This window comes from Nothobranchius furzeri, chromosome 14 (assembly GCF_043380555.1).
Source record: "Nothobranchius furzeri strain GRZ-AD chromosome 14, NfurGRZ-RIMD1, whole genome shotgun sequence".
Classification (NCBI taxonomy): Eukaryota; Metazoa; Chordata; class Actinopteri; order Cyprinodontiformes; family Nothobranchiidae; genus Nothobranchius; species Nothobranchius furzeri.
The window spans coordinates 12395711-12410101 of NC_091754.1; the positions used below are offsets into that span (position 1 = coordinate 12395711).

Sequence of the window (14391 nt, forward strand, 5' to 3'; positions counted from 1 at the left end):
GCATGTATTTGGACGGATCTGAATCCTACTAGAAATGCTCTTTGATGCTGAGTCTTTGCAGGAGTAAATATGCGATTTTTGTTAAAAGTTGGTCTGATTGTGAATATGTCTGAGCTCTTTAGAGACTTTAGTGTGTCCAACTTTCACATGAGATCAATAAAACAAGGTCGGTTTTAATTTTTTTCCATACAAAACAAAACGTTCCTAATTTAAGGCATAGCCAGTTTGCATAAAACATCTGATACCACCCTCTGCTGCAACTTTCTACATGAGGTATAAAGAATTCAAAGAACTTGATTTTAATTAAACTTTTTATGTAATTATGTATAAAATATTCACAAATTAAGGTTTTTCATTATCTTACAGCTGATAATTTTTTTTCTTGTTTGATCTCGTTTTCTTTAGGGCAGGGGTGTCAAATATGCGGCCCGCGGGCCGGATCAGGCCCGCACACAGTTTAAATCCGGCCCGCGAGATGATTGTGTAAATCTTATTTTCTGACTTTACGATGTAAAGTCTGAAAATAAGCTTTCATTTTTCAATTAAACTGCTGGTGAAAGCTAAACGATTTCAGGAATCAGGAGTCAAAGACATGCATGAAACTCAGGCCCTGTCCACACGTAGCCGGGGATCTGCCAAAACGTAGATATTTTTCTACGTTTTGGCCTGTCATCCACACGAAAACGGAGTTTTTTCACACGAAAACGGATCTTTTTAAAAACTCCGGCCAAAGTGAAGATCTGCGTTTTCTCCGTTTTGGGTGTCTGCGTGTGGACAGACAAAACCGGAGTTTTAAGGTCCGCAACGTCACTTTCCGCGACAAAAAATGCTGACATCACGTGTGCGACCTGTGTTTACACTAGCCGACAGTATGGATGCCATCAGAGCTGCGCTCGCTTTATCAATTGTCCAAGCGCTTTTAGCTTGTTTGTTTTTGCAAGCGGAATTACTGCTCCTTGTGGAAGACCACAGACGAAGGACGAGGTTAAGAACGGGGGAAGTACTGCCGCCTACAGGTCTGGCATGTCCTTAACAACGTATTTATCCGGGTACGTGTGGACAGAGTTTTTTTAAATGAGGTGGTGTGGATGCAAGTTTTTGGAGGGGCGGATATTCGTTTTTTAAAAACCGGCTACGTGTGGACTAGACCTGATATAGCCATGTGATCTGTGAATCAGTTATTTGAATTACTGAGGAATAGTCTGGGTTTTTTGTTTTGTATTTCACATTTTCAAATACACTTCAGGTGTTTTATTATTAATATTGATGTTGTGCTCAAACTATTTTGGATACCTTCTCCTCAGGCTCCAGCTTTGTTTTGTGTTGATCGTATTAAAACAAAGAAAACAATTTAAAGCAGTTTTTAATTTATACATACTTTAAGTTTACTGGTCTGGCCCACTTGGAACTAGATTTTCCTCATTGTGGCCCCTGAGCAAAACTGAGTTTGACACCCCTGCTTTAGGATATTGTATTTTCCTTATGTTTTGGGTCCCCTTGAGTCTGTTTGTTCCATCACTTATCATGCACACCTGTTTCCCATTAACTCACCTGTCCCTGATTAGTAATCACTTCCTTGTGTATTTATACATCCTGGTTTCATTCACTCCTGTTGTCCAATATAACCACCCTAGTCTCGTCCTGTTTTTCTCTGTTTCTACGTTTTTATTCTTTATCTTATTAAAAAAATTAAGTTACCTGCCTAGAGTTCGCACCTGCACCTTGGGCCCTCTGATACCACCACATGACAGTCCTCATTTGCAGCTTTTTGTGGAAATTGAGCTAAAACATAGATTAGAGCACAGTCATTTCAGACTTAAAAGTGTCTTTTAAATTAGTATAATTTGGTTTAGTGGCTTATCTCAAGTAAACCAATGAGCTACGTCAGCTGAAAATTATGGATAAATTATTCCACAATTTTTTCTTTATCTCATAAAACTCAAATTATTGTTTATTCTATGTAAGAAGTTACAAAGGTTTATTTTTAATGGCATTTAATTGCACATTTGGTGTAAAAAAATCAAACCAGTGTTGACGTCACTTACCCTCATGTTGTTTTTGTGCAGACATATGCTGACTGTGCTGCAATTTCAACCTCTTTAAATGACTTTTTAAATTTTTATTTAGAAAACAGGAGAGGCTGCCCACGTGCGCCATGCTCTGACTATATCACGTACGGCCAGGAGGCAGCGGCTGGTGATGTAAGTGCTTATGCAACACCCCTGATCTTGAACAGTTTTTTCTTTTTCCAAGCTTGAGAAAAGGTGTATCACCACTACCACATGCTCAGCTGTTTGTGTCTTTGCCAGCATGATTACATTCAAATAATGAGACAGAATAGTACGAAATAAGCAAAGGTCTTAGGCGATTTGCTTTTTGTTTCACTTTTAATATTTTGGGAGTTAATGCATTTATTTCATCTATTTATTTGAAAATGATGATGCTTCAGCAAAAAAAAAATCATCTTTTCATAATTTGCTTATTCTGACTTTGTCACCTTGGGTGACTGAGGTCGTGAAATATAAATTTAGTAAAGTAAAACATCATCTTTGCAAGTCAGTGGTAAATCGCGTTACTGTTTTCCAATCCGAGGCGAGATGTCCAAATATCATAGGACTCCAAAACCTGATGTCTTAAGCTCAGCTGTGATGTGGCTCACTTCTAGTTCCTGGAAATGGTTCACCAGTGTTTTTCTTCCCCAGAGTAAGACTTGCAAGGCGTCCATTCCCACTAGAGTATGTTTAAGCAGGCCTTTGACTGGATTGCTTCTGTTGTGCACAGATTAATCAACTGTTCTCTTTTCTCAGGGTGTGTTCCACTGTGTTTTAAACAGGATAAAGTGAATCCCCTTTTAAAGAAACCAAGCCTAGATGCAACATGTCTATCTAATTTTAGACCTATTTCCAAACTTAGTTTCTTATCAAAAGTTCTGGAGAAAGTTGTTCATGCACAACTACAGGATTATTTGTCTATACATCACATTTCAGACAAATTTCAGTTGGGCTTTAAAGCATGGCATAGCACTGAAAGTGCACTTCTACGAGTGGTGAATGACTTATTAATGATCACTGATTCTGGCAACTCAGCTGCTTTAATGCTGCCAGACTTATCTGCTGCTTTTGTCACCATTGATCATGATATTCTGTTGTCTTGATTAGAGTCGTGTGTTGGTATGAGGGGCACAGTGCTTGACTGGTTTTAGTCTTATCTACAGGACAGGTCCTTTTCTGTGAACTTGGGAACTTTTACATCCCCACCAGCACCTGTGACTTGTGGTGTTCCACAAGGTTCCATTTTAGGGCCAACACTTTTCTCACTGTATATTCTACCATTGTTCTCCATCTTTGCTGGACACAACATTTCTTTTCATTGCTTTGATGATGATGACCTTCAGATATATCTCCCACTCATCCCAGATTCAGCTGTTTCCTTAATGGCCTGCTTAGATGATTTGAAGCAATGGATGTCAATTAATTTTATGAAATCGAATGACCTGAAGACAGAGATTTTAGTGTTTGGCAGTGGAGACCTGTTAAAGGGTGCAGTGAGCCCACCTGGTTCTTTTTTGGATTTTGTAAAGCCTTACGTGGAAAAACCTGTTTTTTTATGGATGGTTCGTTTAAATTGGACAGACAGATAAGTGCAGTGGTCCAGTCCGGTTTTTATCACTTGAGGCAACTTGCAAAGGTTAAGTGCTATTTGATGGAAACTGTCTTTGAACATGTTATTCATCTCTTTGTCTCCTGTCGACTAGACTACTGCAATTCCCTGTATTATGGATTAGGGCATTCCTCCTTAAACCGCTTGCAACTGGTTCAAAATGCAGCAGCCCACCTTTTAACAGGTACAAGGAAGCATGACCATATCTCTCCAGTGCTTGCTTCCCTTCACTGGCTGCCAGTGCACTACAGGATTCAGTTTAAATTGTTGCTTTTTGTTTATAAATCACTTTATGGTCTGGCCCCTTTTTAGATGATTTATTGCCACCCTACACTCCTGCCAGGTATTTGCGGTTGGGCCCTACACTCTGGAACAGCCTACCTCTGCAGATCAGGACCTCTCCAAATCTGGATGTATTTAAGTCCTTGCTTAAAACTCATTTCTTCAACCTGGCTTTTATGTAGGATGATTTAATTTTTGCCATTGTCATTCATTCTCGTTGTTATTTATTTTATAATTTTGTGATGTAATGTTGTTTTTATCCTAACTTGCTGATTATTATGGTTTTATGGTTTTTAGTTATACTTTCTTGCTATGTTATCTTGTGTGTTGTACAGCACTTTGGGTTGAGGAAGCAACAATAGGTGTGCTTTAGAAATGAACGTGACCTTGACCTTAAACGTGACCTAGAGACCACTGCAGAGGCATTTATTTTTAAACAAGTGGTCCACACCTTTAAAAACCAGATGTAGTTCTGAGCGGATGAAAGGGTTTTAAGTTTTAAGGCTAAACGGACAATTTTATAACACATATCTGCAAATTCAAATCAAAATCGAGAAAAACAAGTAAAAATGTAATGGAAAGTTAGATGATGCAGCAGATTAGAAACATAATGACCTAAAAATACAGATCTGACAAAGTAACATGAAAATCAACAAAATACTTGAATCATCTATATTTACAGTGTTCTGTTTCCTCGGAGTAGTCTAAAAATGACTTCTTACAGGATTCCCCCACATAAATAGATTTTTATTTTAGATCAAGCTGAATTAGTCCTTTCTGCGGCTTGTTTCCTGCGTTAATCACGTTGTTTCACCGGTTTAGGGCTTTGTAACCAATCACCGAGCAGAAGGTGGTGGGTGGAGGGGCGGGGCGCGCTTCTGGTTTGATTTGGTTTTCTTCTTCAGCACCGCGGACAGCTCCAGTCACTCGTGTCCGCGCTGCAGGGAGGCCACGCTCAAACGCGACCGGGTCGCTTTAAAAGAAAGCAAAACGATCTGGGGATTTACCCCGGGTTCAGAGCAGGAAGAAGACGAAACGTCTCCGTCTCCACCTCCTCCTCCACCTCCTTGATGCTTGACTTGTCTCGTTTTGTGGCCTGACTGAGAAGTCCAACCTCCTTTTTTAACTGCATTGCCTCTGCGTCTCCGTCCTCCTGTGTTGGCAACCAGCGTGTTGTGGAAGTGCTTCTTCTCTGAAGGCGGGGGGAAGAGAGTAGACTGACCTTCTCCAAGTTTTCTTCTTTACTTGTTTCCCTTAAACACTTCTCCTCTGCGCGATTATGTCCAGGTGCGGGATTTTTGCTGAAGCTCTGGAGTGGATTGTACTTTAGGAAGATGAAGTTGGGTAGTCCGAGCATGGTGCAAGCTCTGAAATGAGATAAACGACTTGCATCTGCAACGTTGGCTGAAATCATAATTTCCGGGTGCGTTTTTCTACATGGACAACAGAGAAATCAAGATGTGGTGCATTATCAACTTCTTAAATTGCACCTAAGAGACAAAGAGGTGTCCCGTTTATCCCGCTGCTACGGGAAGCCACGTTGTCTGAACTCCCGCTCGCATCTATAAGTGAACACTGGGAAAAACAAAGAGAGCTGACCTGTTCTCCCCTCCTCTCGCTCCTCGAAACCTGAAGCAACAAACGGGACGGGTTGAAGGATGAAGAAGTTTCGGAAGGTGTTGGACGGTTTGACCACCTCCTCTCCGGGGGGGACTATTGGGTCTCCGTCGTGCGGCAGCGCGGCCGGGACTCCCACCGCGGCACCGACTCCCAGAGAAATTGACGTGCAAGAGACGCTAACGTCGGACAACTTTCAGCTGTGTAAGGTGGGTAGCCGTGTTTAGCTGCAGCGAGGAACATTAATCTAAGTTATGCATTTTTTAAATAAAAAAGCAGTTTTTGTGAGCATAACGACGCCAGGACGCGTAATTTACGCAAGCATCGCCTCCAAAAGTTAGGGTTAATTTAGAGCTGTGCAGCTTCGCCTGATCCCCTGGCCTTGAGTCTTCTGCGGAAAGTTCAGCACCAAGGACAGCTCCATTCATTCATCTCTGCGCAAACCAAAGATCCGTTTATGGGCATGCCCCGTGAAACTGAGTGTGTGATTTGGGTTATTCGCATCTGTCTTTGCAGCACGCTTCCTGTGCGCCAACACCAGCATGCTGCACACACATGTGCTACAGAGCAACCAAAAGGAAGTCAGTCAGTAGCCTCGTCCCCATTGCATCAGCGAGCAAGCACGAATGGTGTAGCAGCGATGACATAACTGGTGTCCCTCCCTTGAATAAAAAACAAGGCGCATCAATCCAGCGGAGGGGCCTGCAGTGCTGTCCTGGCTGATGCGCTTTTCTCTGGGAAGGAGGGAGACGAGAGGGAGGGGAGCTGAATGCATGGGTGGGGGTATTTATAGCGTCTACTGCCTCCCGTAGCAGCCAGTTTTCTGCATGCATTTAGCTGTCTTTGTTTATTTACTCTTACAGAAACGGGGATAAATCGTGGACAAGGCTTTTAATAATTCATTGAGGAGCTGCGAAACAGGGTTGTTTTGCAGAGCTCTGTTATTACTGGGCAGAGTAAAACTGGTCGGGGAGGGAGTGGGCTGGAGGAGGCTGAGGAGGGAGGCTGATTCACAAGCTGAGAAGGATGCTGCAGAGCTCCATATAGCAAGCAGGAGAATGTGCTAGAATGGAGCAGCCTTGTTGCCTGGCCCCAAGCTGGAAAGCCGCTTCCTGGAAGTGTGTGTGACTCAGATCGGAGTGATGGAACTTCTCCTGAGAAAATGTAGAAATTCACTTCCCTCCCAGCTACGTGCTCTGTTTTGACTTGGGTCTGTGCAGGTCAGCTTCCTTCTTCCCTTTTTCATGACAGCTACGGGGAACACAAGGGAGCAACAATACCGGCACTAGTGGGTTTGTTTGTGTCTGCAGATGAGGCTGAAAGGCCTTGTGTGAGACTGGCGTCACATTTAAGAACGTAAAATAGATTTATCACATTTTAATTAAACTGTTTCTGCCAAAAAACAAAAAAATCAACATTGTAACTTTAAACAAATTGCCTTTACTACGACTAGATAATGATTGTGCAAAAAAAGCCTTTTTTAAATCTTTCGTCATCTAATGAGGATTCTGCTGTCTCACGCCATGCTGGGAAGGAGGTTGTGCAGACACGCACTTGCACAAACCTATGAGAACTGAATAATGAGCAGAATCCTGTCTTCCCTGACCTTTATCTCCCATCACAGGGATTGAAATAAACCTGCTTCCAGCATAGCTAGAACAAAGCTGGAACAGGTAGCTCCTCTTTAGTTTAAATGGGAATTTGTGTTCCAACAAACTATTAGAATGATCTGAGTCATTGCTTGGGTTGAACTGATTTATCTAAATTCAGAACGGATGGTCTCTAAAATTTTGAGGATTTAATTAAACAAAAAAAAAGTTTTAATTGTTTATATAGAGATTTCATGCAGAAGTCTGAATGTACCTGTAGATCCAGAACCCCTAAAATAATTGGACGAGATGCACTTTCTGGTAGCGATGCAACTCCGTCGGCCGGTGCAGGATATGTGGGGGTGTTTGGCAGTCTTCTTTAGTCATGACTTCTGTTCACATGGTGCAGTGTGGGAAGATGCATAAAAAGTAGATGAAGTCTTGTTTACCTTTTATTCCGAGAAGTACTGTTGGAGGGTAACAGACACGATGCTGAAACAAGCTTGGAGTGAAATCTCAATTTCAGTGAAGAATAAAATAAAAGGAGATGCGACGCACGTAGAAGTTTCACTGAATCTATAAATTGATTTCCATTAAGAGTAAAATGAGTTAATTTTGCGTTGGGGTTGGAGAGAGGACCAGGAACTCGAACGCTGTACGCCGATTTGTTGCTTTTGGAGACAAAACTGAAGTTCCACACAAGCCTCATCATAGCAGTAATTTTAGATGCGTTTTAATTTGTCCAAATCAGGTTTTACAAGACATTAAAGCCACCGATATTCTGTATGTTGTGTTTGTGAAAATAAAATCCAGACGGTGAAACAGAATGACATCAAGGCTACTGATTACTAAAGCAGCAATGCAGAGTATCCGCTTTAAAGAATCATGATTTTATAAATTTTTAGAAATCCATAAAAGTGATCGACTTAGCCAGTCTCCCATCCCCTAGAGCCCCATACAAATTGAATTGAGTGCTGTTCATCATTAGCCAACAGCGTTAGACATCCACTGATGTCACCAATCAGTGCTAAAAAGCGTCCACAGTAACAATATAAACATTACAAGTGTTTAATCTATTAATTCATTCTATCGAAGTACATCATAATTTAATCCATTCATAGGATGAGAGCAGCTGTGTGATGTAAAATGTGGTGTTCAATTACCAGAAGAACTGTTGTTTTTTACGGTGCTCTGAGATTCAACAAAGGCCCAATAATTAAGTATGTGGAGGAACTTCCCCCTTTTTTTTCCAGTGTTGGTAGTTTAACAGCTGTGGGGGAATTTCCCCCTTGTTTTCCAGTGTTGGTAGTTTAATAACAGCTGTGGGGAAATTTACTCCTTGTTTTCCAGTGTTGGTAGTTTAATAACAGCTGTGGGGAAATTTACTCCTTGTTTTCCAGTGTTGGTAGTTTACTTACAGCTGTGGGGGAATTTCCCCTGTTTTCCAGTGTTAGTAGTTTAATAACAGCTGTGGGGAAATTTACTCCTTGTTTTCCAGTGTTGGTAGTTTAATAACAGCTGTGGAGGACTCCCCCTGTTTTCCAGTGTTGGTAGTTTAATAACAGCTGTGGGGAAATTTCCCCCTTTTTCCTGTTTTGGTAGTTTACTTACAGTTGTGGGGGATTTCCCCCCTTTTTTCCAGTGTTGGTAGTTTACTAACAGCTGTGGGGGGATTTCCCCCTTTTTTCAAATGTTGATAGTTTGTGTGTGATGTCAGGTGGGGCCTTTACTCCTCCCTTCTCCTGGGACTTCTTTCGGAGATATAGATCTTCATCTCCCCTCTCCCTGCCACACCTGGTGTGGAGTGCAGTGCCTTGGTCTGCCTGGGTCGTGGCTCCCGCGTCAGGGAGTTTAAGATTTTTGGCATCTGCCTGACCAGTCCCGGTGGCTGCCTGGTGGAGTCTGGGTCCCTGGGCTCTGCTGGGTCCCCGGCGGGGGTGGTCGCCCCATGGGTCCCGGGTCATTGGGTCCCGGGCTCGGCCATCCAGGGGGTGGGAGGCTGTGGGCGGGCCTGAGGGCTGGCCGCCGATATCTCCCGGCTGCTGGTTGTGGCCCCCCGGGGTTATCCTCTGTGCCTCTCGAGGGGGGCGGGGGCTTTTTTGGTCGCAGTCTCCCTGGAGTTCTTGTGCTCTGGGGCAACTCCTGGATCTCTGGTGACTTGGAGCTCCCTCAGTCTCCTGCACATCTCTAGGGGGCAGATCTGTGGCCCCTCACATTCTCTATTGGACGCTCCTATAGAGAAACCTTACATAAACAAGCATGTGTACACACACAGGTGCTCACATGGTGCTCTCATAAGTATGGACTTGGGCATTTTCAACACAAGTCTGAAGGCTATGGTGGGCACTAAATGCACTGTGATTTATTATCGTGTGATTGTTCAGTTAAACAAGGTTGATTATATATTTCCTCATCAAGTTGACGCAGTGATAGCTTGATCTTGTTGCATTGTTGTTGTGTCCCATGTTTTTATTTGCTTTTTTCTCTTTCAGCAGGTCTAGAAGCAGATTCTTGTTCATTATTGTTTATTTTAGTGGAAAGCTTGTCACCAGCATTCAGACATCAATTCTGTTTGCTTCACAGCCAGACAGGACACAGTTAAAAAAATGTTGATAGTTTGCTAACAGCTGTGGTGGAATTCCTTGTTTTCCAGTGTTAGCATTTTACTGACAGCTGTGGGGGGATTTCCCCCCTGTTTTCCACTGTTGGTAGTTTAGTAACTTTTTTTGGGGGATTTTTCCCTTTTTCCAGTGTTGGTAGTTTAGTAATAGCTGTGGGGGATTTCCCCCCTTTTTCCCAGTGTTGGTAGTTTAGTGACAGCTGTGGGGGAATTTCCCCCTTTTTTCTAGTGTTGGTAGTTTAGTAACAGCTGTGAGGGAATGTACCTCCCTTTTCCAGTGTTGGTAATTTAGTAACTGCTGTGGGGGAATGTCCCCTGTTTTCCACTGTTGGTAGTTTAGTAACAGCTGTGGGGAAATTTCCCCCTGTTTTCCACTGTTGGTAGTTTAGTAACAGCTGTGTGGGAATTGCTGCCCTTTTTTCAGGGTTGGTAGTTTAGTTAAAGCTGTGGGGGAACTTCCTCCTGTTTTCCAGTGTTGGTAGTTTAGTAACTGCTGTGAGAGAATTTCCCCTGTTTTCCACTGTTTGTGGTTTAGTAACAGCTGTGGGGAAATTTCCTCCTGTTTTCCACTGTTGGTAGTTTAGTAACAGCTGTGTGGGAATTGCTGCCCTTTTTCCAGTGTTTGTAGTTTAGTCACAGCTGTGGGGGAATTTCCCCCTGTTTTCCACTGTTGGTAGTTTAGTAGCTGCTGTGGGGGAATTTCCCCCTTTTTTCAAGTGTTGGTAGTTTACTAACAGCTGTGGGGGAACGCCCCCCTGTTTTCCACTGTTGGTAGTTTAGTAACAGCTGTGGGGGAATTTCCCCCTTGTTTTTCAGTGTTGGTAGTTTAGTGACAGCTGTGGGGTAATTTTCCCCTTTTTTCCAGTGTTGGTAGTTTAGTAACAGCTGTGGGGGAATTTCCCACTTTTTTCCAGTGTTGGTAGTTTAATAACAGCTGTGGGGTAATTTTCCCCTTTTTTCCAGTGTTGGTAGTTTAGTAACAGCTGTGGGGGGATTTTCCCCTTTTTTCCAGTGTTGGTAGTTTAGTAACAGCTGTGGGGTAATTTTCCCCTTTTTTCCAGTGTTGGTAGTTTAGTAACAGCTGTGGGGTAATTTTCCCCTTTTTTCCAGTGTTGGTAGTTTAGTAACAGCTGTGGGAGAATTTCCCACTTTTTTTCCAGTGTTGGTAGTTTAGTAACTGCTGTGGGGGAATGTCCCCTGTTTTCCACTGTTGGTAGTTTAGTAACAGCTGTGGGGAAATTGCTGCCCTTTTTTCAGGGTTGGTAGTTTAGTTAAAGCTGTGGGGGAACTTCCTCCTGTTTTCCAGTGTTGGTAGTTTAGTAACTGCTGTGAGGGAATTTCCCCTGTTTTCCACTGTTTGTGGTTTAGTAACAGCTGTGGTGAAATTTCCCCCTGTTTTCCACTGTTGGTAGTTTAGTAACAGCTGGTGGGAATTGCTGCCCTTTTTCCAGTGTTGGTAGTTTAGTAACTGCTGTGGGGGAATTTCCCCCGTTTTCCACTGTTGGTAGTTTAGTAACTGCTGTGGGGGAATTTCCCCTTGTTTTCCACTGTTGGTAGTTTAGTAACAGCTGTGGGGGAATTTCCCCCTTTTTTCAAGTGTTGGTAGTTTAGTAAAAGCTGTGGGGGAATTCTGCTGTGTTTTCCAGTGTCGGGAGTTGGATTTTAAACGCGATCCGTGCTTAGTTTACTTTGATTGTAACTCAGTAGGAAATGACTATCAGCGCGAGATAACCAGAGGTTCCGCTCCGCTAGTCCACTGGGCCTTTTGGCGTACCTACCCCATAGCAGGTACTAAGGAGGGTCCGGAAAACGGCCGTTCTGCCGGCCTGACGCGCATGTTTTAAGGTTCCTGTAAATCTGCCCTGAAGTTCCGGTAATGGAAAGAAAGCTAATGATTCCAGCTCTCACCCTCAACATCTGAAGACAGGAAAATGACACTGAAGTCTTGGTAAAATGCCTAAGGAAAGTTTGTTTTGGTAAAAGACTCGACTTGCTTCCAGTCTCCAAGCATCGCGGCCAAAACTGAGCTTGAATTGTGGGTCTGATCTTTAACAAAAAAGAAAATTGGATGCAACTCTGAATTCAAGACTGGCACTTGCAGCTTTAATGACTGCCGCTCACATCCTCTGAAGTCTTTTCATCCAAATGACTTCATTCATGTTGTGCGTGTCACTTCCATCTTACCCCGTAACCTCTCCTCATTGGAGCGTCTGCAGAATTCTAATAAATGTTGGTTTCAATATTCATGTCGCCATGAAAATTATGACTCACGGTTTTCATCGGGACCTCTGAATACACTTTTAATCAAGGACGAAATTTAACTTGCCCCGACAGGTGAGCACACACTTAATTGTACAAATCCGTTTTCAGAAAAAAAAGACAGAAACAGAAATGAGCATCTATGGCTCCACAAATCTGTAATGCACAGAGTAGATGGTATTTGATGTGTGAGATTGAGCAAAACACTTGGCTTTAATGGAGGTCAAATCCCCAATTGTGATCACATTGAGTCAAATTTGTATGAATTATCTGCTTTTGAATATAGATGTCTAATCTCTGACATGCTCAGATTTAAATTTATTAATGGTTTTTAATTGGGGAACTCTCAGAGTGCACTGTGAGGTCATCTAGATCCCATTACGCATTTTTATCACCTTTAATAAGTGATTATCCTTCAAAGAGCATGGATGATTACCTGCAACACCAGAACTGTTGTGTATGAAATGAGATATTATTAATTCATTCATTCTCTTTGTGTCTTTTTGGGTTTGCAGATCAACCCAAGAGTTTCTCTTTGTTCCACATTTTTATAAAGTTGTTATTTTGCACCAGTGACCTTCGTAAATAAGAATGTTGTGTTTAATGGTTCAGTCACTGTCTATTATGGAGCCCAGTGCGTGCCAACAGCATATACCACAGTTGACGTCACTGCGCAAGTGCTGCTGGGTGCTAATGCTAGACAAACAAACCTTATTTATCAACTGAAAATACACAGACCGGGCGCTTGGACGTTGATAAAAACCCAACAGTCACCATATTTAAATGTTTATTCTAAAATAGTTTCTAATTACTCACAGTGTCCATGTAACATTTTCTCCAAGTTCATATTTTTACTTTTAGGTTATTTGTATCGCTACTTACTACATACCACCCACCTCTGGTCAAGAGCCTTTTTCCTCCACGTTTGGATGCTGTTTGGACGTAGGACCAATCCCATCAGCAAAATGTATAGAAAAAATATCTACGCTTCTCTTGATGTGCACCACACTGTGAAACTCCATTCTTCCACCTAAATACTGCAGACGCCTTGAATTTTCTGTCTTTAGCTTGACCCGGTTTCCTTTTCAGCTGTTTGATGTTGTCACGGATCTTACCTAGCAGGATGAAAATATCACCTCCAACATCCAATGTGGATATCTAGAGTCAGATTAGCACCTCCCCCAACAGCAGTGCTTAGTTTATCCATGCCTAAACATCGTATGGAGACAAAACCCTCACTCTCTCTCTCTCTCTGTATATTTAAATATATATATATATATATATATATATATAATGATAAATGACCCGCACTTGTATAGCGCCTCTCAGAGTAAGTACTCCAAAGCGCTTTACACTACAGTGTATCATTCATCCATTCACACACACATTCATACACTGGTGGGGATGAGCTACGATGTAGCCACAGCTGCCCTGGGGCGCACTGACAGAGGCGAGGCTGCCGAGCACAGGCGCCACCGGACCCTCCGACCACCACCAGCAGGCAAGGTGGGTTAAGTGTCTTGCCCAAGGAACACAGCAGCAGAATTCTCTGTCTGGAGCCGGGATCGAACCTGCAACCTTCCGATTACTGGACAACCCGCTCAACCTGTTGAGCTACTGCTGCCCCCATATATGTATACAGTGGGGCAAAAAAGTATTTAGTCAGCCACCGATTGTGCAAGTTCTCCCACTTAAAATGATGACAGAGGTCAGTAACTTACATCATAGGTACACTTCAACTGTGAGAGACAGAATGCGAAAAAAAATCCATGAATAAGTATTTGGTCAATAACAAAAATTCAACTCAATACTTTGTAACATAACCTTTGTTGGCAATAACAGAGGTCAAACGATTACTGTAGGTCTTTACCAGGTTTGCACACACAGTAGCTGGTATTTTGGCCCATTCCTCCATGCAGATCTTCTCGAGAGCAGTGATGTTTTGGGGCTGTCGCCGAGCAACACGGACTTTCAACTCCCTCCACAGATTTTCTGAGGTTGAGGTCTGGAGACTGGCTAGGCCACTCCAGGACTTTCAAATGCTTCTTACGGAGCCACTCCTTTGTTGCCCGGGCGGTGTGATGGGATCATTGTCACGTCGGAAGACCCAGCCATGTTTCATCTTCAAAGCTCTCACTGATGGAAGGAGGTTTTGGCTCAGAATCTCACGATCCATGGCCCCATTCATTCTGTCCTTAACACGGATCAGTCGTCCTGTCCCCTTAGCAGAAAAACAGCCCCAAAGCATGATGTTCCCACCCCCATGCTTCACAGTAGTTATGGTGTTCTTGGGATGCAACTCAGTATTCTTCTTCCTCCAAACACGACGAGTTGAGTTTATACCAAAAAGTTCTACTTTGGTTT

At 42.8% G+C, this 14391-nt stretch overlaps 1 protein-coding gene across 22 annotated transcripts in view; it reads left to right on the forward strand.

Moving 5' to 3' along the window:
• The first annotated feature begins 4592 nt into the window (after positions 1-4592).
• The window catches only part of stxbp5l (syntaxin binding protein 5L), a 210037-nt gene continuing 200238 nt past the window's right edge, over positions 4593-14391 (forward strand). For all 22 annotated transcript variants that reach the window (XM_015966780.3, XM_015966783.3, XM_015966784.3 and 19 more), the window contains exon 1: positions 4593-5768. In XM_015966780.3, coding sequence (XP_015822266.1) covers positions 5601-5768 — 168 coding nt within the window. In that variant the 5' untranslated portion in view covers positions 4593-5600. The remainder of the gene's footprint in view (positions 5769-14391) is intronic.